General features: G+C 44.1%; 1 protein-coding gene across 2 annotated transcripts in view; it reads left to right on the forward strand.

Annotated features, from left to right (window-relative positions):
• Nucleotides 1–3317: 3317 nt before the first annotated feature.
• ACPP (acid phosphatase, prostate) overlaps nt 3318–26203 on the forward strand; it is a 97436-nt gene continuing 74550 nt past the window's right edge. For both annotated transcript variants that reach the window (XM_030206490.1, XM_030206497.1), the window contains exon 1: nt 3318–3537. In XM_030206490.1, coding sequence (XP_030062350.1) covers nt 3439–3537 — 99 coding nt within the window. In that variant the 5' untranslated portion in view covers nt 3318–3438. The remainder of the gene's footprint in view (nt 3538–26203) is intronic.

Consider the following 26203-nt stretch of genomic DNA (forward strand, 5'->3'; position numbering starts at 1 on the left):
CTGCATTAAACCACAGCTAGCTCAGAGTGGATCACAAAAGATAAAGGAAACATACTAAATACAAATTCATAAAAATATATATCATCTTAAAAGAAATTTTAAAACAGAAACAAATATCAGGAATCAGTGGATGTCTATTCCCATGGCTCTATCAGTGCTCTCTCAGTTGAGGGTAATTGATGCTCTCTGTCACTGCCATTGCATCTCCGTGGACCAGGGGTTCTCAACCCAGTCCTAGGGACATACCAAGCCAGTCTGGTTTTCAAGATATCCAAAATGAATATGCATGAGATACATTTCCATGCATTGCCTTCATAGTATGCAAATCTGCGTCATGTATATTCATTGTGGCTATCCAGAAAACCTGACTGGCTTGGCGTATCCTCAGGACTAGATTAAGAACCCCTGCCATGGACCCATGTAGATGGACTCCCCCAAAGCTAGTATCGATGGACCAGACTTAGAGGCACCAAAAATTCATTCACACTGCTTCTTTTAACCCTGAAGAGCTCTCTTTAGCACCTGTGAATACAAGTTACATCAGGAAGTTTCATGCTGTGAACCCAGACCCTACAAGCACCAGTTGTGATTATCCATGATGGATAGGTCTTGCCACACTGGATGCACTTTTTAAAACCTCTTGTGGCCTTTCTCTAGGTAGGACATGTCACTGAAAAATACAGGCACATCAAAATCAAATGACTCAGTTTTGAAAAAGTATCCAACTGGAAAGCCCAGGGCTTGCACTGGAGGCCAGTGTCAGATAAATGCAGAAAAAGAAATAAGCTTAGAACTGGTTGAAAGCCTACTTAAGGTGCTACCAAAGTATTGAGAACTGTACAACAGTGACAGGACTTATGAAAAACAGTAAGGAAAAAAAGGCTGAAAATCTATTAAAGCATGAAAAATGTAAGTCTTGATGTGAACATCTATCAGATCCACAGAAAGGCAGACTGAAGTGGACCCATTTGACAGCAGGTGGGAAATGACATGCATGCATGATTTATGGTTTATTTTGCTTAATATACCCATTCTTCAAAATGTCTCGTAACGGTGCAGTGTACAACTTTAAAAATATTATAATAAACAATAAAAACAGTGCAAAGAAATGCTATTTCAAACAGGAAAGAGGAAAAAGGGAACAAAACGGTCAGCAAACAGTATAGATTTAGATCACTTCTGGGTCAAATATTAAAGGCTTGCTGAAAAAGAAACGTTTTCAAGGTTGATTTAAATTTTTTTAAAAGATGGCTCGATTCTCATATCCAGAGGCATTGAATTCCATAATAATGGGGTGGCAGTAAAGAATGCATGCTGACGGGTTGAAACCAAGTAAACAAGATGGGCAGGGGGTATACATAAACCCCATTGTGAAGACAGCACAGTACTCTAGGGTGAATAGAAGAAGCCAAGTAGGCTGGTGTACCAGTGTCAAGAACCTTGTGTACTAATATAAGAATTTTGAACTGGATACAGAACTGAACAGGGTAATCACTGATGAAGTGGAGTGACACGATCACATCTTATATTATGAGAAAGGATTCTAATGGCTATATATTGTAATGTTTGTAGAAATTTAACTAAGTAATGTGGAAGCACAGCACAGATGATGATGTTGTAGTAGTCAAGCTGAGACATTAAAATGGCATAAAGTATTCTGGGAAGTGTTTCATCCAGATAGGAACAAATGCAATGAAACTGCCGCAATGTCCAAAAACATTTTTTTGACAGAGGAGCAATTTGATTTTAAAATGATAGCTCAACACCTAACAGTATGCCTAGGTATTTAAACTGTGAAACGAGAGTAATGAGGATGTTATTCAAGGTCAGAGCCTCTGAAGGAGAGATATAGGCCAATCTGTGAGCCAAGCAGATACTGTTTTGGATGAATTTAATACTAAAAGATTCTGAAAAGGCCTTTTTGCAATGGAATGTACACATGGTTGAATTTTGGTTAAGTCAATGTTGATCCTTCTAACATTTTCAAGTATGAGAATATCATCTGCATAATAAAAATGCACTGATTCCACAGTCTTGAACAAGCACAGTGAGAGTGCTTAAGAAAACTCTGGAATTTGCTGCCAAAGAATGTGGTAAAGGTGGTTAGCTTAGCGGAGTTTTAAAAAGGTTTGGCCGGTTTCCTAAAGGAAAAGTCCATAGACCATTATTAAATGGGAAAATCCACTATTTCTGGGATAAGCAGTATAAAATGTTTTGTACTTTTTGGGGATCTTGCCAGGTATTTGTGACCTGGATTGGCCACTGTTGGAAACAGGATGTTGGGCTTGATGGACCTTTGGTCTTTCCCATTATGGCAATACTTATGTACTTATGTACTAAAATGTTAAATAGTAGTGGGGCTAAAACCAAGCCCTGCGGGACACCTTATGAGAGAGGATGTTGTCCAGGTTCTGTCTTTCAAGAAAGAAGAAAAGCAGCTAAGGACTGTGCCAGTGATTCCAAAAGATTTTAATCTAGCCAAAAGAATTGAGCAACGACAAGGTCCAATGCCACTGATAGGTCGAGAGAGAGATTACCAGTGCAGTATGTCCGCAATTGAATGTGGAATGGATCTCATTTAGTAATGCTGAGAGAATGGTTTCAGTACTGTGAAAAGGGCAAAAGCCTGACTGGCAAGGATGCAAAATGTTAAGGTTCTCTACATGGTGAAGTAATTGTTGGAAGACTATTCTTTCTGTTCATTTCCAGGGGTTGTCAACCCAGTTCTCGGGACACCCCTAGCCAGTCAGGTTTTGGGGCTATGTACAATGAATATGCATGAGATAAATTTGTATCCTGTGCAGATCTATCTGTGCATATTCATTGTGGGTCTCCTGAAAACCTGACTGGTTAGCTGTGGTTGAGAACCCCTAATTTAGACAGTAAGAGAGGTCGGATATAGGAAGATAGTTTGAAATTGCTGAAGGATCTGGAGCCTATGGTCAGGATTCTTAAAAGCTGCTGGTAATCCAAGCTGGAGTAGCTTTCTTGTGCCAGGTTCCATCAGTAGCATCACCCATCCTACTTGCTATCCTGTTTGTCTTCAAATAAACAGGGTTTTTTTTTTTTGCATAAGGAATGTTTTGTTGATCGGTTAAAACCTAAAATCAGAAGCTTTATTTATAATGCTAATTGTAATGAACTCCAGAGCGATGCCTTCAGTTACTCTGAATAGTTAACCTAAAGTTTCATCACTAGCTTTGTTTGCCATGTTACAGTTCAGGCCAGTAGAGTGAAAAGCCCCGAGGGGTTACTGCATCAGGTCGCTGCATCACATGATCATATTACTCTGTCTCAGAGACGCAATTGAACAAAACTTGTGTTCAGTTGCATAATGGTTGGCTCTGCCTCTCTGTTTCTGCTGTGCCTTTGATGTGCCGGAGCTTTTTAGCTTGTCTGTGTAGTTACAGTACGCAATCCTCCTAACGTCCTGCCGAAATGAAAGTGACAAGTCAGAGTCTGCGCTCAATCCTGCTCCTTCTTTTTCACTTGTTTCATCTAAGTCCTGCAGAGAGAAGACTGAAGTTTGTGGTGTTAGTGAGTACATATAGGAACTCTCATTTACTGCCTTTCGATGATACCACCAGTGTGTTTTCTTTAACTTTTAACTTCCTGTTTGATTAGGGAACAAGGGAAGACCGGGAAAAAAATAAGTATTGTGGTTGCTTTGCTTTACTTGTAATGCGTCAGATCTCAACCTAAAGAATCTGTTTGTCGATTTACTTTCTTTTTAAGTGCTTCACTAAATGCTGTCATTCACATTGGTATGTTGACCTTCTGATATACGCTTCCGCTCCAGATGCACTCTTTAACAAATGAGCTGAGTATCAGTTATGAATGAGGTTGTTACTGGGCAGTCTGTTCCTACAGAATACAAACATTGCCCAACAATAGGCTATAACTTATGGCTGTAAAGGTGTTTATGTTTTTAATCTATATTTTTATTGTACAAGTTTGTTTTAAATTACAAATATGCAAAAGGAACATAACAGGGTCAGACTCTCTAAAAAGATATACAGACTCTATGCCAAATCACAAAATACATAAGTACTTTTTATATTTTTGTTGTCACAGCAGAGAATAAACTCAACATCATAACAACAAAAGTAAACAAATAGAGCGAAATAAAACCTTCCAGAATGTACAAGTCAAGAATCTAATGTTCTTGTGCAAAAACGCTGGTAATAAACAAGACAAGTGGTGATACTGGATAGGGGTTTTAAGATTCATTAACAGAAAAACTAGAGACAATTTACTAAAGTATAATCGAGTCAAGTTTGTTGTCCAATTTACATTATAGTAGGGGCACAGACTTGGCCACAATAATGTGACTAATAGCATTGCTAACGTTATTCCTTCTGCATGTTTGGCGGGAGAATCGCTCGATGCATCATTTATGTTTACCTGCATTTGCAGCTTCAGACGTTGATAACAGACATTGATTGTTCAACCAGGAAAGGTTGATGACTCAATTTTTATCGACCTTGTCTGATCCTAGACCTATATCCTACTTGTGAGAGTAAAAGACTCCTGGTGCAGGCCCTGTTGCCGAAACACAGTCCGTGTCAAGTCAGTTTGAAGAATTTATAATTAAAGATCTCCAGTCATTTTCATCAACTCTGCTGTTGTTCCTTGCTTGCTTGCTGTGTGCAGAGTGTGGACTCTTGTTTATTTGCTTTTGCTCTTAATGTTACAAAACAAGAACGTAAGAGTAGCCATACTGGGTCAGACCAATGGTCCATTTAGCCTAGTATCCTGTTTTCCAAACAATGGCCAAGTCAGGTCACAAATACCTGGCAGAAATCCATTTAGCAGCAATATTCCATGCTACCAATCCTGGGGCAAGCAGTTGCTTCCCCATGTCTGTCTCAATAGCAGAATATGGACTTTTCCTCCAGGAATTTCTCCAAACCTTTTTTAAACCCAGATATGCTAACTGCTGTTACCACATCCTCCAGCAAAGAGTTCCAGAGCTTAACTATTCGTTGAGTGAAAAAATATTTCCTCCTATTTGTTTTAAACATATTTCCATGTGACTTCTTCGAGTGTCCCCTAGTCTTTGTACTTTTGGAACGAGTAAAAGATCAATTTACTTCTACTCACTCTACACCACTCAGGATTTTGTAGACCTTAATCATGTCTCCCCTCATCCATCTATTTTCCAAGCTGAAGAGCCCTAACCTCTTTAGCCTTTCCTCATACGAGAGGAGTTCCATCCCCTTTATCATTTTGGTCACTCTTCTTTGAACCTTTTCTATTTCAACTATATCCTTTTTGAGATACGGTGATCAAAACTGAATGCAATACTCAAGGTGCAGTCATACCATGGAGCAATACAAAGGCATTATAGTATAGTTGGTCTTATTCGCCATCCCTTTCCTAATAATTCCTAGCATCCTGTTTGCTTTTTTGGCCGCCATTGCACACTGAGCAGAAGATTTCAGCATATTATCTACAATGACACCTAGATCTTTTTCTTGAGTGCTGACCCCCAAGGTAGACCCTAGCATCGGGTAACTATGATTCGGATTATTCCTTCCAATGTGCATCACCTTGAATTTATCCACATTAAATTTCATCTGCCATTTGGATGCCCAGTCTTCCAATTTCCTAAGATCTTCCTGCAATATTTCACAGTCCGTGTGTGTTTTAACAACCTTGAATACTTTTATATCATCTGCAAATTTAATCACCTCACTCGTCTTTCCGATTTCCATGTCATTTATAAATATGTTAAATAACACCGGTCCCAAAACAGATCCCTGCGGCACTCCACTGTTCAACCTCCTCCATTAAGAGAGATGACCATTTAACCCTACCCTCTGTTTTCTGTCCAATAACCAATTCCTAATCCACACCAGAACCTTGCCTTGGCACCCAGTCATAATAGCCCTAACAAAATAGCCCCAACAAAAAAACCCTGACAAAACAGCCTTGTAACAAAATAACCCTTGACATTTCACACCCTAACAAAATACCCCTTGACAAAATGGCCCCTCCCATAAAACAACCCTTGACAAAATAGACTGTACACAAAATAGCCCCCTTAACAAAACAGCCCCCTAAGAAAAATAACACATCACAAAAAATATAATAAACTACAACTGAAATCTTCACTGATAAAGACTTCTACCAGCATTCAGTTGCATAAAGCATATATAAATAACTAAAATGCTATAGCTACAAACTGGTATTCATGATCTGCTCTGCTATTTAAAGAAACTATTCTTCCATCAACATGCTAATTAAAAAAAACAATATAGTCATCATTCTCATAGTCTTACCAACCTTATCCTGTTTGGCAAGGTAAGATTATTAGGAAAAAATGCAGTCCCAGATTCTGGGCAGCCTGATTGGGCCCTTTTGTCATGTGGCTAACTTGTCAAGGGTTATATTGCGGGCAGGCCGTTTTGACAGTGGCTGTTATGTCAGGGACTATTATGTCAGGAGTTTTTTTGTTTGGAGCTTTTTTGTTGGGGCTATTTTGTCAGGGCCATTTTGTTGGGACTATTTTGACCAGGTACCCCTTGCCTCCTATCCCATGACTCTTTAATTTTCTCAGGAGTCTCTCATAAGGAACTTTATCAAAAGCTTTCTGAAAATCTAGATACACTACATCAACAGGCTCACCTATATCCACATGTTTATTCACGCCTTCAAAGAAATGAAGCAAATTAGTGAGGCAAGACTTCCCTTGGCTGAACCCATGCTGACTCTGTCCCATTAAACCATGTTTGTCTACGTGTCCTGTAATTTTATTCTTTATAATAGTTTCCACTATTTTGCCCACCACCGACGTCAGGTTTACTGCTCTGTAATTTCCAGGATCACCCCTAGAAGCCCTTTTAAAAATCGGCATCACATTGGCCACCCTCCAATCTTCAGGTACTACGAATGATTTTAACGAAAGGTTACATATTACTAACAGCAGATCAGCAATTTCATGCTTGAGTTCTTTGAGTACCCTTGGTTATTTGCCAAGTGATTTACTACTCTTTAATTTGTCAATTTGGCTCAGTGCATCTTCCAGGTTCACCAAGATTTCTTTCCGTTCCTCCGCATCATCACCCTTGAAAACCATTTCTAGTACAGGCAGATCTCTTACATCTTCTTCCATAAAGACAGAAGCAAAGAATTCATTCTTTGTTATTCCACACCATAGCTTAATGGTTCCCAAACCTATCCTGGGGGGAACTCCAGTCAGTTGGGTTTTCTGGATACTCACACTGAATATATGTGGGAGAAATCTGCATGCAATGGAAGCAGTGCATGCAAATCAATCTCATGAATATCCAATGTAGATTTCCTAAAACCCTGACTGGCCAGGTTACTATAGCTCGTTAGAACAGTTTGTTCCAGTTATGATAAATCTGCATAGTCTGCCTGTCAGACCAAATGAAGCATACGGACTGAGGTTGAAATGTAGCTAAACCTGAAAAGGTGAGCTTTTTCTGTTTTGCCTTAAACCTGCACATGCATTGCTATGTAGTGAGTGGAGGAGTGGCCTAGTGGTTAGGGTGGTGGACTCTGGTCCTGAGGAACTGAGTTCAATTCCCACTTCAGGCACAGGTAGCTCCTTTTGACTCTGGACAAGTCACTTAACTCTCCATTGCCCTAAGTACAAATATAAGTACCTGTATATAATATGTAAGCCACATTGAGCCTGCCATGAGTGGGAAAGTGCAGGGTACAAATGTAACAAAAAAAAAATAAAGGTTGCCTTACATTCTGAAGTCACATTTTCCTATCCTCCTTGCTTAGCAAATGGTGCATATTCCAGATTTAAGATTTTATTTCAGTATTCCTTGGAAGAGAGCTTATGAACCACAATCCAGCTAAATATCTACAAGATTCATGAGGTCTGTTTGCATTCACTGCCTCCATTGTATACAAATAGATCTCATGCAAATTGATGGGGGAAATCCTGACAACCTGACTGGGCTGTGAACCGAGGTTGCCCACCCCTGTCTTAAATCAATCAGATGCTATAGTGGACCTTACAAGGGGGTTGTTGCACCTCTTTCTCAGTGTCAAAAGTTGAGTAACTCTTTGCTTGTGAGAATACTGCAGAAAAGGGGCCATTACTGTCTGAAGCCCACAGTGCTTGGTCTTCCACTGTGGTCCCCAAGCTACATAACCAACCAGATTTGTGCCTTGGGCCCATATGATTCATAATGTGGGCAGTATGCTTCTCTGTGGTTACTGGTACAAATCCTGCTATACAGCTCTAAATCAGAGTTTCCCAACCCAGTCATCAGGACACACTTAGCTGCGTAAGCTAAATGTGCATACACTGCCTCCATTCTACGCAAATCTATATCATGCGTATTCATTGTGGGTATCTGAAGACCTGATTAGGTAGGTATGTCCCAAGGACAGGGATGAAAACCCCTGCCTTGAAGGAGTGGTTCCAGACTGGTCCGCAGGACGACAGTGGCCAGGTATAAGAGGCTTGGGGAGAACCCACGCTGGCAGACAAGAGCAGGAGTTGGACCATTTAGTACTGATAGTAAGGCTGAGGACATGCCAAATACCTGAATAATGACCAAGGTAGGAAGTTGAATTGATTAGCTCCTGTAGTGACAACAGAAGGAGGCACAGAGAAGAGAGTGTAAGACACTATTTTGTGGAAGGGGCAGTAAGAGGACACAGTGTTCCACAGGCACCATCAGCTTTAAAAGTGTGTGTCGTGCACCATCAAAGTCCAGGGAGTTTAGGGTATGAGAAAATGATGCTGTTTGAACTACAGGTGATAGGCAGGGAGGGGGGTCTATATAGGGTTACCATACGTCCAGATTCCACTGGACATGTCCTTCATTTCATGAGACTGTCAGGGGTCTAGCGGTTTTTACCAGCCTGCCCATTTGTCCAGGTCTCTGAGAGGATGGGCTGGCTGACAGATGGGCAGGCGAGCGGGCGGGCAGATGGACAGGCTGACTGGACTGGCTGGTGGACAGGCAGGCCTCAATCTCCCCCACCTGAACCTACTGTAATACACCCTGGTGGTCTAGTGGCCTGCTGCTTCTTTAAAATGGCTGCTGAGACTTCAAGCGACGGACTTGCGAGACTTCTGCGAAAGTCTTGCGAGGCCACCGCTTGAAATCTCAGCAGCAATTTTAAAGAAGTGGTGGCACGGCACAGGCAGGAAAGAGTGGGGTTCCTTACTGCACTAAAGAGGTCCCTAAACCACCAGGGCTGTAAGGAGGTCTGGGAGGGAAGGGAAAAGGGGGAAATGCAGCACAGGAGAAGAGGTCATGCTGCTCATAGATGGGAGGGAAAGGAAAGGAAACGGGGATATGCTGCTCATGGGTGCTTGCTTTTTTGGAAATGTACATATCACAAAATGCCTAGTCACCCGCCTGGGGTTACCCCGTGGCCACTTAGAAGGTCTATCCCCAGCACAGCTCAGATCTGCCTGCACCTGCTGCTTGTGTTCTCCACTAGCACCTTCCTTCCTCCGACTGGGTCACAACCACCTCTGGGTGAGTCTCCTGCTCTCAAATTATCCCCAGTGATTTCTAGGTTACTGGGGCCACACTCCCAGTGGTCCCACACTTCCCAGAAAGCACCCACAGACCCAACACACAAACCACCAGGATTCTTTATCAGTCCAGACAAGCAGGGTGAACAAATGATTATGTTTATTCTCATAAAAATATTGAACAGTGCAATCAACAACAAGTAACTGAAATATGGATCAATTATAACACTAACTAAACATTTGTTTACTTTCTTAAAGTACTTGGGGAGATCAGGCATATAGCTGCTCACCAGTTATCAAATATAATTGTTTTACAGGGCTTTAGCAAATAGCTTTCTCTCTCTCTTCTCTCAGGCTGAAACTGGGGAAGATAACAGTACAATCCAAATGGAAAAAAGCTCCTGGGCCAATCAGAGCCCAGTCAATAAGTTTTAAAAGAAAGCTGGTTACATCACTATAGGCATTTCCTTTATCGGTGTGCTAACTAAAAGAAAAAAAGGTCAGTTCTTTGTAACAGCTTAAAATATAACATGCACCACCTGCTGGTCAAACTAGAGAAATTCACTTCAAAAATTAATAAAGGCAGTTTTACAGGCTTAAAACACACTGTTCTGTCACAGTACATATTTTCTAATTTTGTATTTAACAGAGTACAGAAGAAAATGCATTTGTTACTTCTATCAGTATTTTCACTGCTTATAGAATCTGACTTCTTTGTGGGGGGGGGGGGGCAAGGTGACTGTGTGGCAGGGTGTAGTTCGGAACGCAGGGCTGGGGGCTGATTAGGGGTGGGGCTGAGGTAGGCTGGGGGTAGGGCAGCATTTTATTTTTTTGTGTCCTCTTTCTTGTCTCCGCAAATATGGTAACCCTAGGTCTATAAGCTCTCAACCTTTCTTAATGCCTCTTACATGGTTCTTGGGCATGGGGGATGGGGGGTGTCTCTGAAAATCTCCAAGTGCTGGTCATTCTCTTCTCATTCCCTATAGCTGCCTAAGAAGGGAGAGACTAGAGCAGGAAGCACGGGGGTGTTCTCTGTACAGGCCAACTGAATTTCGGTTTTGGTTAGGGTGCAGAAACTGGCCCCAAATTCTTTTTCTGCCCAGTTTCGGTTTTGACCAAAAGGTTATTCTAATTTTTGGCCATGTTTTCAGTTTCAGCTGAAAATGATCATGTGTTTTGGTGGAAATTGCAAATTTGTGCTTTATCCCATTTGTCTCCCTCTCTCCTGAACAGGAGTTCTCTTTCCTCCTAGACCCCTCCCCTCAAGTGTCTCCTCCCCCTTAACCCCCCTGGGCCTATCTTACAATCTCTGGTGGTCTGGGAGTGTAGCTGGGACAGGAGTGGTCCTCAGTTACTCCTGTTCATTCTGGCTGTGCTCTCAAAATGGCCGCCATGACTGGGGCACCACTCCTGCTCTGACTTTACTACTAGACCACCAGGGATCGTAAGGTAGTCCCTGGGGAGAGAGGTACTCTTTTTTTTTTTGTTGTACAAAAATTACTTCACCAATCCACACAGTTATCACAGTCCACCTTCAACCTTGCCTAACAACTTCCATCTCTCTTCCATTACATAATCTTTGAACACTACTAATTGTAACAGACATCACAGAATGATTATGTCATAACCAAACTCTGTAAGCCACATTGAGCCTGCAAATAGGTGGGAAAATGTGGGATACAAATGCAATAAATAAAAATAAATAAATAAAATCTTGTACCATAGTTTATATGGTAAACTGATTGCTCCAAATAAATGCTTTAGATACAACATTTTAGTAGGAATTTAAATCTTCAAAATTTGGGGTGATAAGCTCCTTAAGAATTAGCCTGTCTTTGGAATTATGACGTCAGCTGTCACTCTGTGTGTGGTGCAAAGTGAGCCACTGTAAGAGCACTGGGTTTTTAGCTTCAATTTCAATAGCTTATGTGTGGAAGCTATTTTGCATGGAGGTAAAATATGGTCTTTCATTATCTGAATTATATTCTGGCTTGGTTACTATCCAGCCGATATTCAAAACGATTAAAGCAGGCAAAAGAGGCTCCTGCCCGCTTAAATCACTTGTCTGTGGCTAACTGCCAATAATCAGTGGCACTTAACTGGTTAGTGCCACTGAATTTTCACTGTTTGTTTGTTTATTTATTTATTTATTTGGATTTTTGCTCATATTGAGTTACATTCAGGTAGCTCAAGGTGAGTTACACACTGGGTATTTCTCTGTCCCTGGAGGGTTCACAATCTAAGTTTGTACCTGTTAGCACCTACATTGAAACTGGCTAATTTGTTGGCATTCCAGGGTGGAGCTGACACTTATGCAGTTAAGAGCCAAGTTAAGAGCATAAGAAAATCGCTTAAATTGGCCCAAATAAATAGCTATTCTATCTTTAAGCAGTTTAGCTTGGGCGGTCAAGGGCTGAATATTGCACTTAACCGCATAAGCTTTAGTGGCCAACCTAGAACTGTGTGGGTGCCCGGACATGGCTGACACTGAATATCTGGAAATACAGCTGGCAGCAGACATAAGAACGCTGACCACCACTGGTTGAGGATTGGTCGGTTTGGGTTTAGCAGAGGAATACAGACTGCAAACTCTGACAGTCCCCAGCGGCCCAACTCTTCAGGAGCAGCATCTTGGGGGGGTGGCTTCACAGCGTTTTACCTCATCACGGTGACGTTCCAAACCTGGCAGTGGCAGCGATTCCCATACGCTGCCCTGCCACTGCTGGCACCTGCCTCTTCCCTTTATTGCGGCAGCCTGAAGTAACTTCCTGTTTCACTCAGGCAGCCGGTGGGTGCCAGCGACGGCAGGGCAGCATATGGGAATCACTGCCAGGTTTGGAACGTCACTGTGATGAAGTAAAACACCCGGAGGGGGGCGGCATCTCAGCCCTGGCAGGGGGGGGGGGCAGCATGCAAACTCCACCTCAGGCAGCATGTTGCCTTGGGCCGGCCCTGCTCATTGGTTCACATTCACACAACCAAACATGAGTTTTCAGTTTCAGCTTTGGTTCAGCTGAAACCAAATGATGATTTTCTGCTGAAGTTTCGATTTTGGCCAAAAGCTTTGAGATAGTTTCAGTGGCAATTTTGGTTATGGCCAAAACTGAAAAAAGCAGTTTCAGTCAGCCTCTAGTTCTCTGCTGAGTGAGTTGCCTAGCAAGCAGAGATGGGTTCTTTACTTTTTAAAAGTACTTAAGTAAAAAGTAAAAGTACTGGCTTCAAAAGTAGTGAAGTAAAAGTAGAAAGTCATCCAAAAAAAAAAAAACCTCATGTAAAAGTAATAAAGTAGAGCTCTTAAAACTACTTTTTTTTTTTTTACTACAAAGTAAAAAGTATTCTGAACAACTTGGACCACAGAATCTAGTATGTTTACAAGCTAACTTCCAGGGGGTCACACAAGGTCCTTCCTAGAAAACAAACAACACCCTGAGCATTGCAGTGGGCAGAACATTAATGCACCTAGTGGAAAACAAAACAGGCTGGATTAGTTTATTAGCGCAAGCCGAACAGAGGTGCAATGGGATTTGTTTATTAGCACAAGCCCAGCAGAGGTGCAATGGGAAGGAGGGAGCAAGACTGCTGCAGGGCCATGGTGGATGGTATGGGAAAGTGCAGCAGGTGTGGTTCAGGCTGGGGAGGCAGCTGAGCCTGACAACAACAAAGAAATAGCCAAATAAAGCTGTTCTGGGCAGGGGTAGAGGGCAGGGACTAGGGTTTCCAGGTAATGTCAGACCCTGGCTTGTATCTAATTGGGTCTGAACTTCTGGTCCAAGCTCAGCTTTTTTAAACTACTTTCCAAATTTTGTACTGTGTTACTAAGTACAAAAGTACAGTTTAATTGTAACTCATTACAAGTAAAAATATTGCAAAAAAAAAAAGTAACATTACAAGTAAAAGTACTGCCAATTGTACTTAAGTACTGTAACAAAGTACAAGTATTATAAAGCACTTTCTCCTCAGGCATTGGGTGCGTTATTGGCATATTATGACGAGGTGATAGAGAGTGGAAGGTTTCCTATTCATGCTAATGCTGCTTTGATTACACTTATACTAAAACCTGGGAAGACGCCTGAGGATGTCAACTCGTACTGTCCAATAATCGCTGCTGAATGTTGTCAAGTTGCTTTCCAGGATACTAGCTGAGCGACTGGCTCACTGTCTCCCCAGATTAATTGGTTCTGAACAGGTAGGATTTGTGCGTAACCACCAACTGGTACACAATGTACATCGACTGTTATTGGCGATGGCTCACTGCCAAGTTACGAAGACGCAGTCCTTGATTGTGAGCTTAGACGCGGACAAGGTCTGTGCCCTGAAGAGCATAGGTACAAATCAAAGTAGGGTATACACAAAAAGTAGCACACATGAGTTGTCTTGTTGGGCAGACTGGATGGACCGTGCAGGTCTTTTTCTGCCGTCATCTACTACTTTGTTACTACCCATCTCTGCTAGCAAGGGGGAGACCCTTAGGTCAGGGAAGATGGATGGTACTGAGGTCAAGCAATCCACAAAAGCAGAGTACACACATCTTCTGGAAACTTTTCCAGTTATAGTCTGGTGTGGAGGAGAGGCCCACACACTTTTTCTTCCTTCTTCCCCCCATCCCCCCCCCCCCCCAACCTTCAAACCAAGGATGACTTCAGCACTAGGCAAACCAGAAGAGGAAACAGTAATCTGCAAGTAATGCAAAGCAGACCACAAAAGCAGAGTACACATCTTTCTACTACTACAATTTATCATTTCTAAAGCGCTACTAGACGTACACAGCGCTGTACACTTGAACATGAAGAGACCGGCTCAGGAAGTCTATTCCAGGCATATGGTGATTTAAAAGGCTTTTATTCCCACTTTAAAACACACAACGCCCAACATGGTCACGTTTCGCCTTCCTAAAGGCTTCGTCAGTTGCTATAACTATTAGGGTCCCAAAGGGCACTTGTACCTAATAGTTGTTATAAATCTAGGAATGGCCCATAACAGGGGCATAGCCAGACAACACATTTTGGGTGGGCCTAGGCAAGAAGTGGGTGGGCACCAAGTGCTCTGGCCCCCCCCCCCCCCCCAAAAAAAAAAAATATATATATATATATCAGCTGGCAGGAAAACGCTTCTTTCCACCTAGGCAGTCTGAAGCGGGCATGACTGAAAACTGAGAATGCACAGGTGCCGGTATCGTGGAAAGTAGTGTTTTCATTACCATCAGGGGGAAGTCTTCAGCTGGCAGAGCTTGGAATCCCCACCAGCTATGGCTAAACATGTGCTACTGTTGGGTGTGCCTGAGACCTTAGTGGGTGGGCCCTGGCCCACCCAGGCCCACCTGTGGCTACGCCCATAATCTCCAGCCTGGGACTGGGTAACTTGGCATCTCTATGTGAGCAGAGGGATGGAGAAAGAAAGGAAGAAATGTTTGGCAGCAGGGTCAGAGTCCTTATACCAAAAGATTTATAATCTAAGATGCTGAGCTGATGAAAAGGAAAGGAAGACACTTATAGCACTGCTGGAAGTATGTGGAGCCTTACAATGTTGGTAAGTACTGAAGTATGAAAAGCCTCTTTCTGAACAGCTTACAGTAAGAAGCAAAGCAGAGCATGAAGGGAAGAAGGAAACAAATGGCTACAGGCTAGGCCTTGGAGAGAGGTGAGACAGTTATAGAGGAGAAAGTGAGAAAAAGCTGTAGACTGGATCAGGCCAGCTGCAAGATCAAAGATAGCTATGGTCTGTGCCCTGAGAATGGCAAGGACAAATCAAACTTGGGTATACATATAAAGTATCACATATCATGTAAAATGAGTTTATCTTGTTGGGCAAACTGGATGGACTATACAGGTCTTTATCTGCCGTCATTTACTATGTTACTGTGATAGGATTGCCACAAATCAGTCCAACAGGCTGATTCAGTTGTGGTTTTGCCCCACTGCATGCATGGATTTGTAGTTCTGATTTGCTCATTCATTGCCCCAAGAAATCAGAACTGCATGCAATTGGAGGGGGGGGGGGGGAGGGAGCAGAGAGAAGATCTGGAGGTTTGGTTGACCTGGGTGAAGTGGCAATCCTAAATAAAAATATTTATTTTGATTATGTGGCTTTGGTTTAGGTTATTCTACATGCGGTTTTAAAAATAGTTATAAATATTTTAGGCAGGGTCATTGACAAGGGTGGCTAAGACAGGCAGTTACCCAGGGCACTGATGTGCCTCCATACTGCCACTGCTGCTACAGAAGCAGTAGCAGCTCCTTTAACTCCTAACACATCTGCTAGAGTGTGACAATGGAGTTCATTTTCAAAAGAGAAAAACATCCAAAAAGTGGCATAAACCTGCATTTGGACATTTTTCTCACAAAAATGTCCAAATTGGTATTTTCAAAAACAATTTTTAGACATTTTTCTATGAAAGCCATCAGAAGTGCGTTCAAAGTTGGGCAAGACATATACATTTGTAACCAGAGGTTAACGTTTTTTACCTGGGGCTTCTGGAGCTTTAATCAGGCTCCAAGGGGGTCCTGGGAGAGTGGTGGGTGGCTCCTGAGCAGTTCTGTTTCCCCATACAGTGGCAGGAGCACTGCTAGGGCTTGCATTTAGTTAAATGAAAGAATCAATTACAAAATTCTAAAGAGCTTAAATTGTGGGAATTTTTTCATACAAGTAAAGTTTAGCGTCTGCTGACACGTATAACTGAAGTTTAATGCCAAAATGAAGTTGTTTAATATTATTTTAAAGCTATATTAAAATTGGGGCGTATAGCTATGCTGTAAGTCATGAGAGCTTGATACTGATAGGCTGCACTACTCCCAGAGAGAACCTGTGTCACAGAACTTTGTTTTTTTTTTTATAGCAAGGTCAGATGGGGAGAGAGGAGGAGCTGAACAAGCAGGAAGTGCTATGTAGGAGCGCGCACAGCAGTGAAGTTACGTCACACTGACATGAACGACCCGGCATTCCAATAGCATAAGCTCTAAGAAATTTTAAAACGGAGCATGTTCAATAATTCCCACCTAATATACAGAATAAATACAGTAGAAACAGATGACAAACCTCAGTTTAGTGAAAATAGAAAATGACAACTTAGGGAGGGTGGGAGGGATGGTATGGCTAGAAAATACAGTAGAAACAGATGACAAACCTCAGTTTAGTGAAAATAGAAAATGACAACTTAGGGAGGGTGGGAGGGATGGTATGGCTAGATCTTCTGTCCATGGAAAACCACCACTACAGGTAAGAAACTATTATTTTTCCATGGACACGATCTAGCCACATCAGTTAAGACTCCCTACATAACAGTATAATGAATAACAAATTAATAAACAATATTTTATATAGAAGAAGTATTAACTGGTACCTGTGTGAGGAGGAGGAGGACAGTTGTCATTTAGGTTGCCTCCTGAAGAATTGTCTGTCCAAAGTTGGAATCAGCAAGAGATGCAACATCTAGACAGTAATGTTTAGTGAATGTATAGACAGATGTCCACGTTGCCGCTCTGCATATGTCAATGAGTGGTGCTCTGTGAAAATATTCAGTCGAAGTAGCCATGGCTCTTAGTCTATGAGCTGGAACATGTGGAATAGATGTTCTTGAATACCTGATTTGTTGTAAAAACTTGAATATAACTTGCATTATATCCAGATCAAGTTAGTTTAGAAACTGGTTGATGATGGTTCGAGATAAAAACAACTGAGAAGGTCTGTTGGAGTAAGCTGTACGTTGCAGATAAATTGATAATGCCCTAGTACAGTCTAGAGTATGGAGACAGCTATCGACGGTAGACTGATGTGGAGGTGGATGAAATACTGGTAGTAAAATAGATTGATTGACATGAAAAGGTGACACAATCTTGGGTAAAAAATTTAGGATGAGGATGTAAAATGGCTTTCTCATGCAAAATCTGAGTGTAAAGCCTGCAATTCTCCAATTCTCTGAGCTGAAGTATTTGAGATTAGAAAAATTGTTTTCCAAGTTAAGAATTGTAAAGATGTAGATAGTAATGGTTCAAATGGAGGATCTATTAGAGCTTCTAGTACTAAGTTCAATTCCCAGACAGTAGGTGGAATCTGAAAGGGAGGTTTTAAATTAAGTAAACCTTTCATGAAGCGCTTAGTAATGGGATATGTGATCACCATAAGACTATCAATAGGGTTATGAAAAACAGAAACAGCTGCTATATGTACCATAAGTGAAAAACAAGCTAATCCAGAATTGGAGAGATGAAGAAAATATTCTAATAAAGTAGAAATAGAACACAAATTTGGGTTAATATTAAGTAGTGTACACCATGATTGAAAACGAGTCCATTTAGTTGAATATGAACGTCTAGTTGATTGTTTCCTTGAAGCTAGCAATGCATTTAGAACTGGTTTAGAAAAAAAATTGAAGAATTTGAAGTGGAAACCAAGGTTGCCTTGGCCAGTATGGAGCTATTAGAATTAGAGTTGCTTTGTCCTGAATCACTTAGGGGGTCTTTTACCAAAGCTTAGCTCGAGTTATCTGCAACAGGGCCCATTTTATTCCTATGGGCCCTGCAGCAAATAACTCGAGCTAAGCTTTAGTAAAAGACCCCCTTAGTTACTTTGCAGTAGAGGTATTGGAGGGAATGCATAATAAAGAGTGTTTGTCCAAGGTATTGCAAATGTGTCTTCTGATATTCTTTTGTGAGTGGGCCACCTGGAACAAAATCTGGGACACTTGTTATTGAGTGGGGATGCAAATAGATTTATTTGAGGTATTCTCCACAGATGAAATTTTTTTTTTAATAACTGTGGTCTTGATGGACCACTTGTGAGAGTGTAATTTCCTGCTTAACGAATCTGCTATTTGGTTGTTGGAGCCTGGAAGATATATCACTTGGATAATGGACTAAAGTGAGAGAACTAGGTTCCATAGCTTGACTGCTTCAGAGCTTAGGTTGAAAGAGCCTAATGGGCTCATTTTCGAAAGAGAAGGACGCACATCTTTCGACATAAATCAGAAACGACCAAGTCTAGGGACGACCATCTCTAAGGATGACCAAATTTCAGGATCTGGGCGTCCCTGACCATATTATCGAAATGAAAGATGGACGTCCATCTTGTTTTGAAAATACGGGTTTCCCCGCCCCTGGATGGGGACGTTTTGTGAGGACGTCCTCATCAAAACTTGGACGTCCCTTTCGATTATGCCCCTTCATGCCTCCTTGCTTGTTGGTATAGACTATTGCTACCTGATTGTCCATCCAAGCTTGTATTATCTGACATCATAGATACTGTTGAAAAGTTCAAACAGCAAATCTGATTGCCCTTGGCTCTAGAAAATTTATGGAATAAATTTTCTCTTAAGAGGTCCACAGTCCTTGTGTTGTATGATCATCTAGATGTGCTCCCCAACTATTTTGGAAGCAGGACATCAGACTCAGAAGCAGAACGAAGCCTTGCGCCAGAAGAAGAGGGCCTCGGCTGGTGGGGGTTGGGGTCCCCCGTCAGCAAAGGTAGGCGGCAGCTACGCCCCTGGTCTGAGCATTTAGTTTTTCTATTCGCTTTGGTCCCAGTGTCTTCTCTTTTATGGTGACTTCTTTCCATTTGATATTTTTTGACTCACCATGTCCACCATCCTCCTGTGTCCTTATGCGTTCTGTCTACCATCTGTAGCCCTGTCCCTATCCTTCCTCCAGTTGCAGCATCAGCCCTCAAAGCATTCCAATCCAGCCCTTAAATTCAGCAGTTTACCCTCCATCCATATTCAGCATTTCTCCTCACTCCCCTCCCCTCCATTCATGTGCATTTACTTCCTGTGTCTTCCCTTTCCTCCATCCATGCCCAGCATTTCTCCTCTCTTCCCTGCCCTCCACTCCATCCATGTCCAGATTTCTCCTCTCTTCCCTCCCCTCCATCCATGTTCCATGTGCATCTCCTTCCTGTCTTCCCTCCCCTCCATCCATCCATGCCCAGCAACTCTCCTCTCTCCCCTGCCCTCCCCTCCATTCATCCATCCATGTCCAGCAACTCTCCTCTCTCCCCTGCCCTCCCCTCCATTCATCCATCCATGTCCAGCAACTCTCCTCTCTCCCCTGCCCTCCCCTCCATTCATCCATTCAAGTCCAGCAACTCTCCTCTCTCCCCTGCCCTCCATCCATATCTAGCAAATCTCCTCTCCCCCTGGCCCCTCTATCCATCCATATCTAGCAAATCTCCTCTCTCCCCTGGCCCCTCCATCCTTCCATATCTAGCAATTCTTGTATCTCCCCTGCCCTCCCCTCCATGTCCAGCGATTTCTCTTCTCTCCCCTGTCCTCCCCTCCCATGCATGTCCAGCAATTCTCCTCTGCCCCTGTACTCCCCTCCATGTCCAGTGACTTCTCCTTTCTCCCCTGTCCTCCCCTCCCATCCATGTCCAATTCTCCTCTGCCCTCCCCTCCCATCCATGTCCAACGATTCTCCTTTGCCCCTGCCCTGTTCTCCCCTCTCATCCATGTCCAGTGACTTGCCCCAGCCCCCCTTTTCAGCCCCCCAGTTCGAGGTGTAACCCAGCCCCACCTGCCTGTTCTCAGCTCCCCGACAGCCCACCATTCCGTTCTTGCCGCAGCCGCCCTGGCGTTTAAACCTGTTATTTTAAGTCACAGCGGCAGTCGCCTCCAGCCTTTCCCTTCCCGTTCAATGTCCCGCCCTTGTGGAAACAGGAAATACCTCATCAGAGGAAGACGGGACACTGAGCGGGAAGTGAAAGACTGGACTCGAGCTGCCACTGCAACTTAAAATAACAGGTTTAAATGCAGGGCGACTGCGTCAGGAATGGAATGGAGGACTGTCGGGGAGTTGAGGGCAGGCTCAGCTGGGGCGGGGTGGAGGCGGAAGATACAATTTGTTCTTGGCTGTATTGGCGGGGCCACATTGGTGGAGAAAGCAGGAGGGGAAGGTCACAACTGGGCTGGGGAGGCTTAGCCTCCCCAAGCCTCTTATACAGGGTGCCTATGCTCGAGGCCTTCTGCTATGCAGGCCCCCCACCCCGACCCCAAGGAGATGTGAGGATTCCACGTCGTCCTCATTGGTGATGGGCATCGAGCGACGGCGAAGAAGCACTGTCACCGATATCCTTCGACACATGGTGTCGGGAGCTCCGGGGCATCGAAGGATTCGGCACCAGAGAAGAATCGGCACTGAGAGGATCTTGCCCCCTCTATACAGGAGGTAACGATGTGTCGGTCTCCTGTCATCCCGGTGCCTACTCCCAAACCTCAGCAGATTCTGCCACCGGCTGTTCCACTGACCCCGCAGCCTTTTCCGATGGCGGCTCTCAACAAGCGCATCCGGGCCCTGCTTCCAGAGCTTCTGGAAGGACTGCTGCATCGGTCTGCTTCAGTGTCGGAGGTGCTTGTGCCTTCTGTACCATCTGCTGCAGTGTCGTCTGGCCCTTCTCCTATGGTGAAGTCTCCATCCTTGGTGCCGCTTGTGGCACCGGTGTTGGCTGCCACCCAGGTCGATTCCCTTTCGACATCAGTGGAGGAAGCTTCGCTGCAGCCAATGTGGGCATTGGCGTCTCGGCATCACTACCGAGGATGTCGATCCTCGGCGTCGAGGCAGGCTCAGTCTTGAAGTTCCCTGGGAAAGGCATTATCCGATACTGAAGAGGAGTGTTTGTGGGAGTCAGAGGGAGATCCCAGATACTTTTCTTCTGATGAGTCGTATGGGATTCCCTCTGAACCTTCCCCTCCATCTGAAAGGAGACTATCTCCTCCAGAGAGTCGGTCCTTGCCTCTTTTGTTTGAGAAATGGCTATGGCCATTCCATTTCCAATGGCGGTTGAGGATGAGCCCAGGGCTGAGATGCTCGAGGTCTTGGACTATCCTTCTCCACCTAAAGAGGCTGTGACAGCTCCTCTGCATAAAGTACTAAAGGAAGTCCTTATGTGGAACTGGTTGTTTCTTCTGTCTGTCCCCATGATCCTGAAAAAAGCTGATTCCCAATCTCGGATCCACAGTGAACCTGGATTGATGAGGTCTCAGTTACCCCACAATTCCATGGTGGTGGACTCCGCCCTCAAAAGAGCCAAGAGTACTAGAGACTATACCTCAGTGCCCCCAGGAAGAGAAGCTAGGACCCTGGATTCTTTTGGGAGGAAGAGGTATCAGGCCGCTATGATTGCCGCCCGAATCCAGTCTTACCAGCTCTTCACGAGCATCCACTTGCGCAACTCAGTGAGGCAGCTGTCTAGTTTGGGTCATGCTCTCCCTCTGGAGCAGTCAAAGCCTTTTTGCCATGTGGTCAAGAAGTAGAAGGTGTGTCATAAATTCCTGGCCAGGAGCGCTTACGAATCTTTTGATGTGGCATCCAGAATCACTGCTCAGGGTATAGGGATGCGCAGACTCTCATGGCTGCATGTCTCTGACCTGGATCATTCAGTCCAGCTGCAGATGGCAGATGTACCTTGCCGGGGGGGAAACCTTTTTGGTGAGAAAGTAGAGGATCTTGTTGATCCCCTGGATGACCGAGGGGTAAAAGGGGCGATCAAGGAAGACAAAGACGTAGCGGAGAGACTGAATGAATTCTTTGCTTCGGTCTTCACCGAGGAAGATTTGGGTGGGATACCGGTGTCGGAAATGGTATTTCAAGCGGACGAGTCGGAGAAACTTACTGACTTCACGGTAAACCTGGAGGACGTAATGGGGCAGTTCGGCAAACTGAAGAATAGCAAATCTCCTGGACCGGATGGTATTCATCCTAGAGTACTGATAGAACTGAAAAACGAGCTTGCGGAGCTACTGCTAGTGATATGCAACTTATCCTTAAAATCGAGCGTGGTACCGGAAGATTGGAAGGTGGCCAATGTAACGCCCATTTTTAAAAAAGGCTCCAGGGGAGATCTGGGAAATTATAGACCGGTGAGTCTGACGTCGGTGCCGGGGAAAATGGTAGAGGCTATTATTAAAAACAAAATTACAGAGCACATCCGAGGACATGGATTACTGAGACCGAGTCAGCATGGCTTTTGTGTGGGGAAATCTTGCCTGACCAATTTACTTCAATTCTTTGAAGGAGTGAACAAACATGTGGACAAAGGGGAGTCGGTTGATATTGTGTATCTGGATTTTCAAAAGGCGTTTGACAAGGTACCTCATGAAAGGCTACAGAGGAAATTGGAGGGTCATGGGATAGGAGGAAATGTCCTATTGTGGATTAAAAACTGGTTGAAGCATAGGAAACAGAGAGTGGGGTTAAATGGGCAGTATTCACAATGGAGAAGGGTAGTTAGTGGGGTTCCTCAGGGGTCCGTGCTAGGACCGCTGCTTTTTAATATATTTATAAATGATTTAGAGATGGGAGTAACTAGCGAGGTAATTAAATTTGCTGATGACACAAAGTTATTCAAAGTCGTTAAATCGCGACAGGATTGTGAAAAATTACAAGAGGACCTTACGAGACTGGGAGACTGGGCAGCTAAATGGCAGATGATGTTTAATGTGAGCAAGTGCAAGGTGATGCATGTGGGAAAAAAGAACCCGAATTATAGCTACGTCATGCAAGGTTCCACGTTAGGAGTTACGGACCAAGAAAGGGATCTGGGTGTCGTCGTCGATAACACACTGAAACCTTCTGCTCAGTGTGCTGCTGCGGCTAAGAAAGCGAATAGAATGTTGGGTATTATTAGGAAAGGTATGGAAAACAGGTGTGAGGATGTTATAATGCCGTTGTATCGCTCCATGGTGCGACCGCACCTTGAGTATTGTGTTCAATTCTGGTCGCCGCATCTCAAGAAAGATATAGTAGAATTGGAAAAGGTGCAGTGAAGGGCGACTAAAATGATAGCGGGGATGGGACGACTTCCCTATGAAGAAAGACTAAGGAGGCTAGGGCTATACAGCTTGGAGAAGAGACGGCTGAGGGGAGACATGATAGAGGTATATAAAATAATGAGTGGAGTGGAACAGGTGGATGTGAAGCGTCTGTTCACGCTTTCCAAAAATACTAGGACTAGGGGGCATGCGATGAAACTACAGTATAGTAAATTTAAAACAAATCGGAGAAAATTTTTCTTCACCCAACGTGTAATTAAACTCTGGAATTCGTTGCCGGAGAAAGTGGTGAAGGCGGTTAGCTTAGCAGAGTTTAAAAAGGGGTTGGACGGATTCCTAAAGGACAAGTCCATAAACCGCTACTAAACGGACTTGGAAAAATCCAAAATTCCAGGAATAACATGTATAGAATGTTTGTACGTTTGGGAAGCTTGCCAGGTGCCCTTGGCCTGGATTGGCCGCTGTCGTGGACAGGATGCTGGGCTCGATGGACCCTTGGTCTTTTCCCAGTATGGCATTACTTATGTACTTATGTAGATCAAGAAGCATAATGATGCTATGGATTCTCTCTCACGCCGGGCACCTTCTGCTACAACCTCCTCATCTAAGAGGTATTTTGGGGGGAAGCGGAGTACTCCCTATTCCTATGCTAGGCGTAGGTATACTCTGGATTCTCGGCAGCCTAAACAGGCTCAGCCCCAGCGTGCTCATTCTCGTCAACAGCGTGTGCCTAAGGCCCCAGCTGCTCCCCAGCAAAAGCAAGGGACAAGCTTTTGACTGGCTCCAATTCAGCATAGTTACTGTAAAAGTGTCCATACCGGATGACTTGCCGGTTGGAGGGAGGTTAATATTTTTTCACCAAAGGTGGCCTCTCATAACCTCCGACCGGTGGGTTCTACAAATAGTCCGGTTAGGATACACACTCAGTCTGGAATCAAACCTCCAAATTGCCCACCGGGGGTTCATTCTTACAGCTCCCAGCACAAGCAGGTACTTGCAGAGGAACTCTCCGCCCTTCTGAAGGCCCATGTGGTCGAACCCGTTCCACCAGGGGAAGAAGAGCTGGAATTCTATTCCAGAACTTCCTTGTGCAGAAGAAAACAGGGGGAGATGCATCCCATCCTAGACCCAAGGGCCGTGAACAAATCCTAATCCAAGAAAAGTTCAGGAAGGTTTCCCTGGGCATCCTTCTCCCCATGATTCAGGAGAACAATTGGCTTTGCTCTCTGAACTTAAACGATGCTTGCACACACATCTCGATACTTCCAGCTCACAGGAAGTACCTTCGATTTCGGCTGGGAACACAGCACTTTTAGTACCGTGTACTGCCCTTAGGCCTGGCGTCTGCGTCCAGAGTGTTTACAAAGCGTCTAGCAGTAGTTGCAGACTGGGAGTGCATGTGTTTCCTTATCTTGATGATTGGTTGGTGAAGAGCACCTCAGAGGAAGGTGATCTGGAGTTCATGCGAATGACTATTCAAGTGCTAGAGCTACTGGGGTTCATAATAAATTATTCCAAGTCCCATCTCACTCCTGTCCAAAGATTGAAATTCATCGGAGCACTGCTGGACATGAAAACAACTCAGGCTTATCTTCACGAGGCAAGGGCAGACAACCTACTGTCCCTGGTGTCCACAGTTCGAGCATCTCAGCAGATCACAACTAGGCAGATGTTGAGACTTTTGGGCCATATGGCCTCCACAGTTCATGTAGTTCCCTTGGCACGTCTACATATGAGTTCAGCTCAATGGTCCCTAGCTTCCCAGTGGTATAAAGCTACGGCGGATCTAGAGGATGTGATCCAGCTGTCCACCGATTTTCGAAATTCTCTTCAGTGGTGGACAATTCTGTCCAATTTGACCATGGGACAACCATTCCAACTTCCTCAGCCACAAAAAGTGCTGACGACTGATGCATCCCTCCTAAAGTGAGGAGCTCATGTAGATAGGCTTCACACTCAAGGAGCCTAGTCCTTCTAGGGAACAGGTCTTCAGATCAGCCTCCTGGAATTATGAGTGATCTGGAACACTCTGAAGGCTTTCAGAGATCGTCTGTCCAACCAAATTATCTTGATTCAAACAGACAATCAGGTTGCAATCTATTACACAAACAAGCAGGGGGGCACCAGATCTTGCCCTCTGTGTCAGGAAGCTGTTCCAATGTGGCTTTGGGCACGCCGTCAGGGTATGTTTCTCCAGCCCACTTATCTGGCAGGTGTAAACAACAGTCTGGCCTACAGGCTGAGCAGAGTAATGCAACCTCACGAGTGGTCACTGAATGTGGGCATAGCCCGCAATATCTTCCGAGCGTGGGGCACCCCCTCGGTGGATCTTTTTGCCACTCAGATCAATCACGAGGTCCCTCAGTTCTGTTCCAAGGTTCAGGCCCACAACTGACTAGCATCAGATGCCTTTCTCCTACATTGGGGAACAGGTCTTCTGTATGCGTATCCTCCCATACCTCCAGTAGGGAAGACTTGGCTGAAACTCAAGCAAAACCACGGAACCATGATACTGATTGCACCCTTCTGGCCGCGTCAGATTTGGTTCCCTCTTCTTCTGTCCTCCAAGGAACCATGGAGATTGAAGTGTTTTCCAACTCTCATCACTCAGAATGAGGGGTCGCTTCTAAATCCCAACCTCCAGTCTCTGGCTCTCACAACCTGAATGTTGAGACCTTAGAATTCGCCTCCTTGGGTCTTTCAGAGGGTGTCTCCAGAGTCTTGCTTGCTTCCAGGAAAGATTCCACAAAGAAGTGTTACTCTTTCAAATGGAGGAGGTTTCCCATCTGGTGTGACAGCAAGGCCCTAGATCTTCTCTCTTGTCCTACACAGACCCAGCTTGAATACCTTCTACACTTGCAAGAGTCTGGTGTCAAGACCAACTCCGTAAGGGTTCACCTCAGTGCAATTAGTGCTTATCATTGGCGTGTAGAGGGTAAGCCTATCTTTGGACAGCCTTTAGTTGTTCG

The sequence above is a fragment of the Microcaecilia unicolor genome, chromosome 1 (assembly GCF_901765095.1).
Source record: "Microcaecilia unicolor chromosome 1, aMicUni1.1, whole genome shotgun sequence".
Taxonomy (NCBI): domain Eukaryota; kingdom Metazoa; phylum Chordata; class Amphibia; order Gymnophiona; family Siphonopidae; genus Microcaecilia; species Microcaecilia unicolor.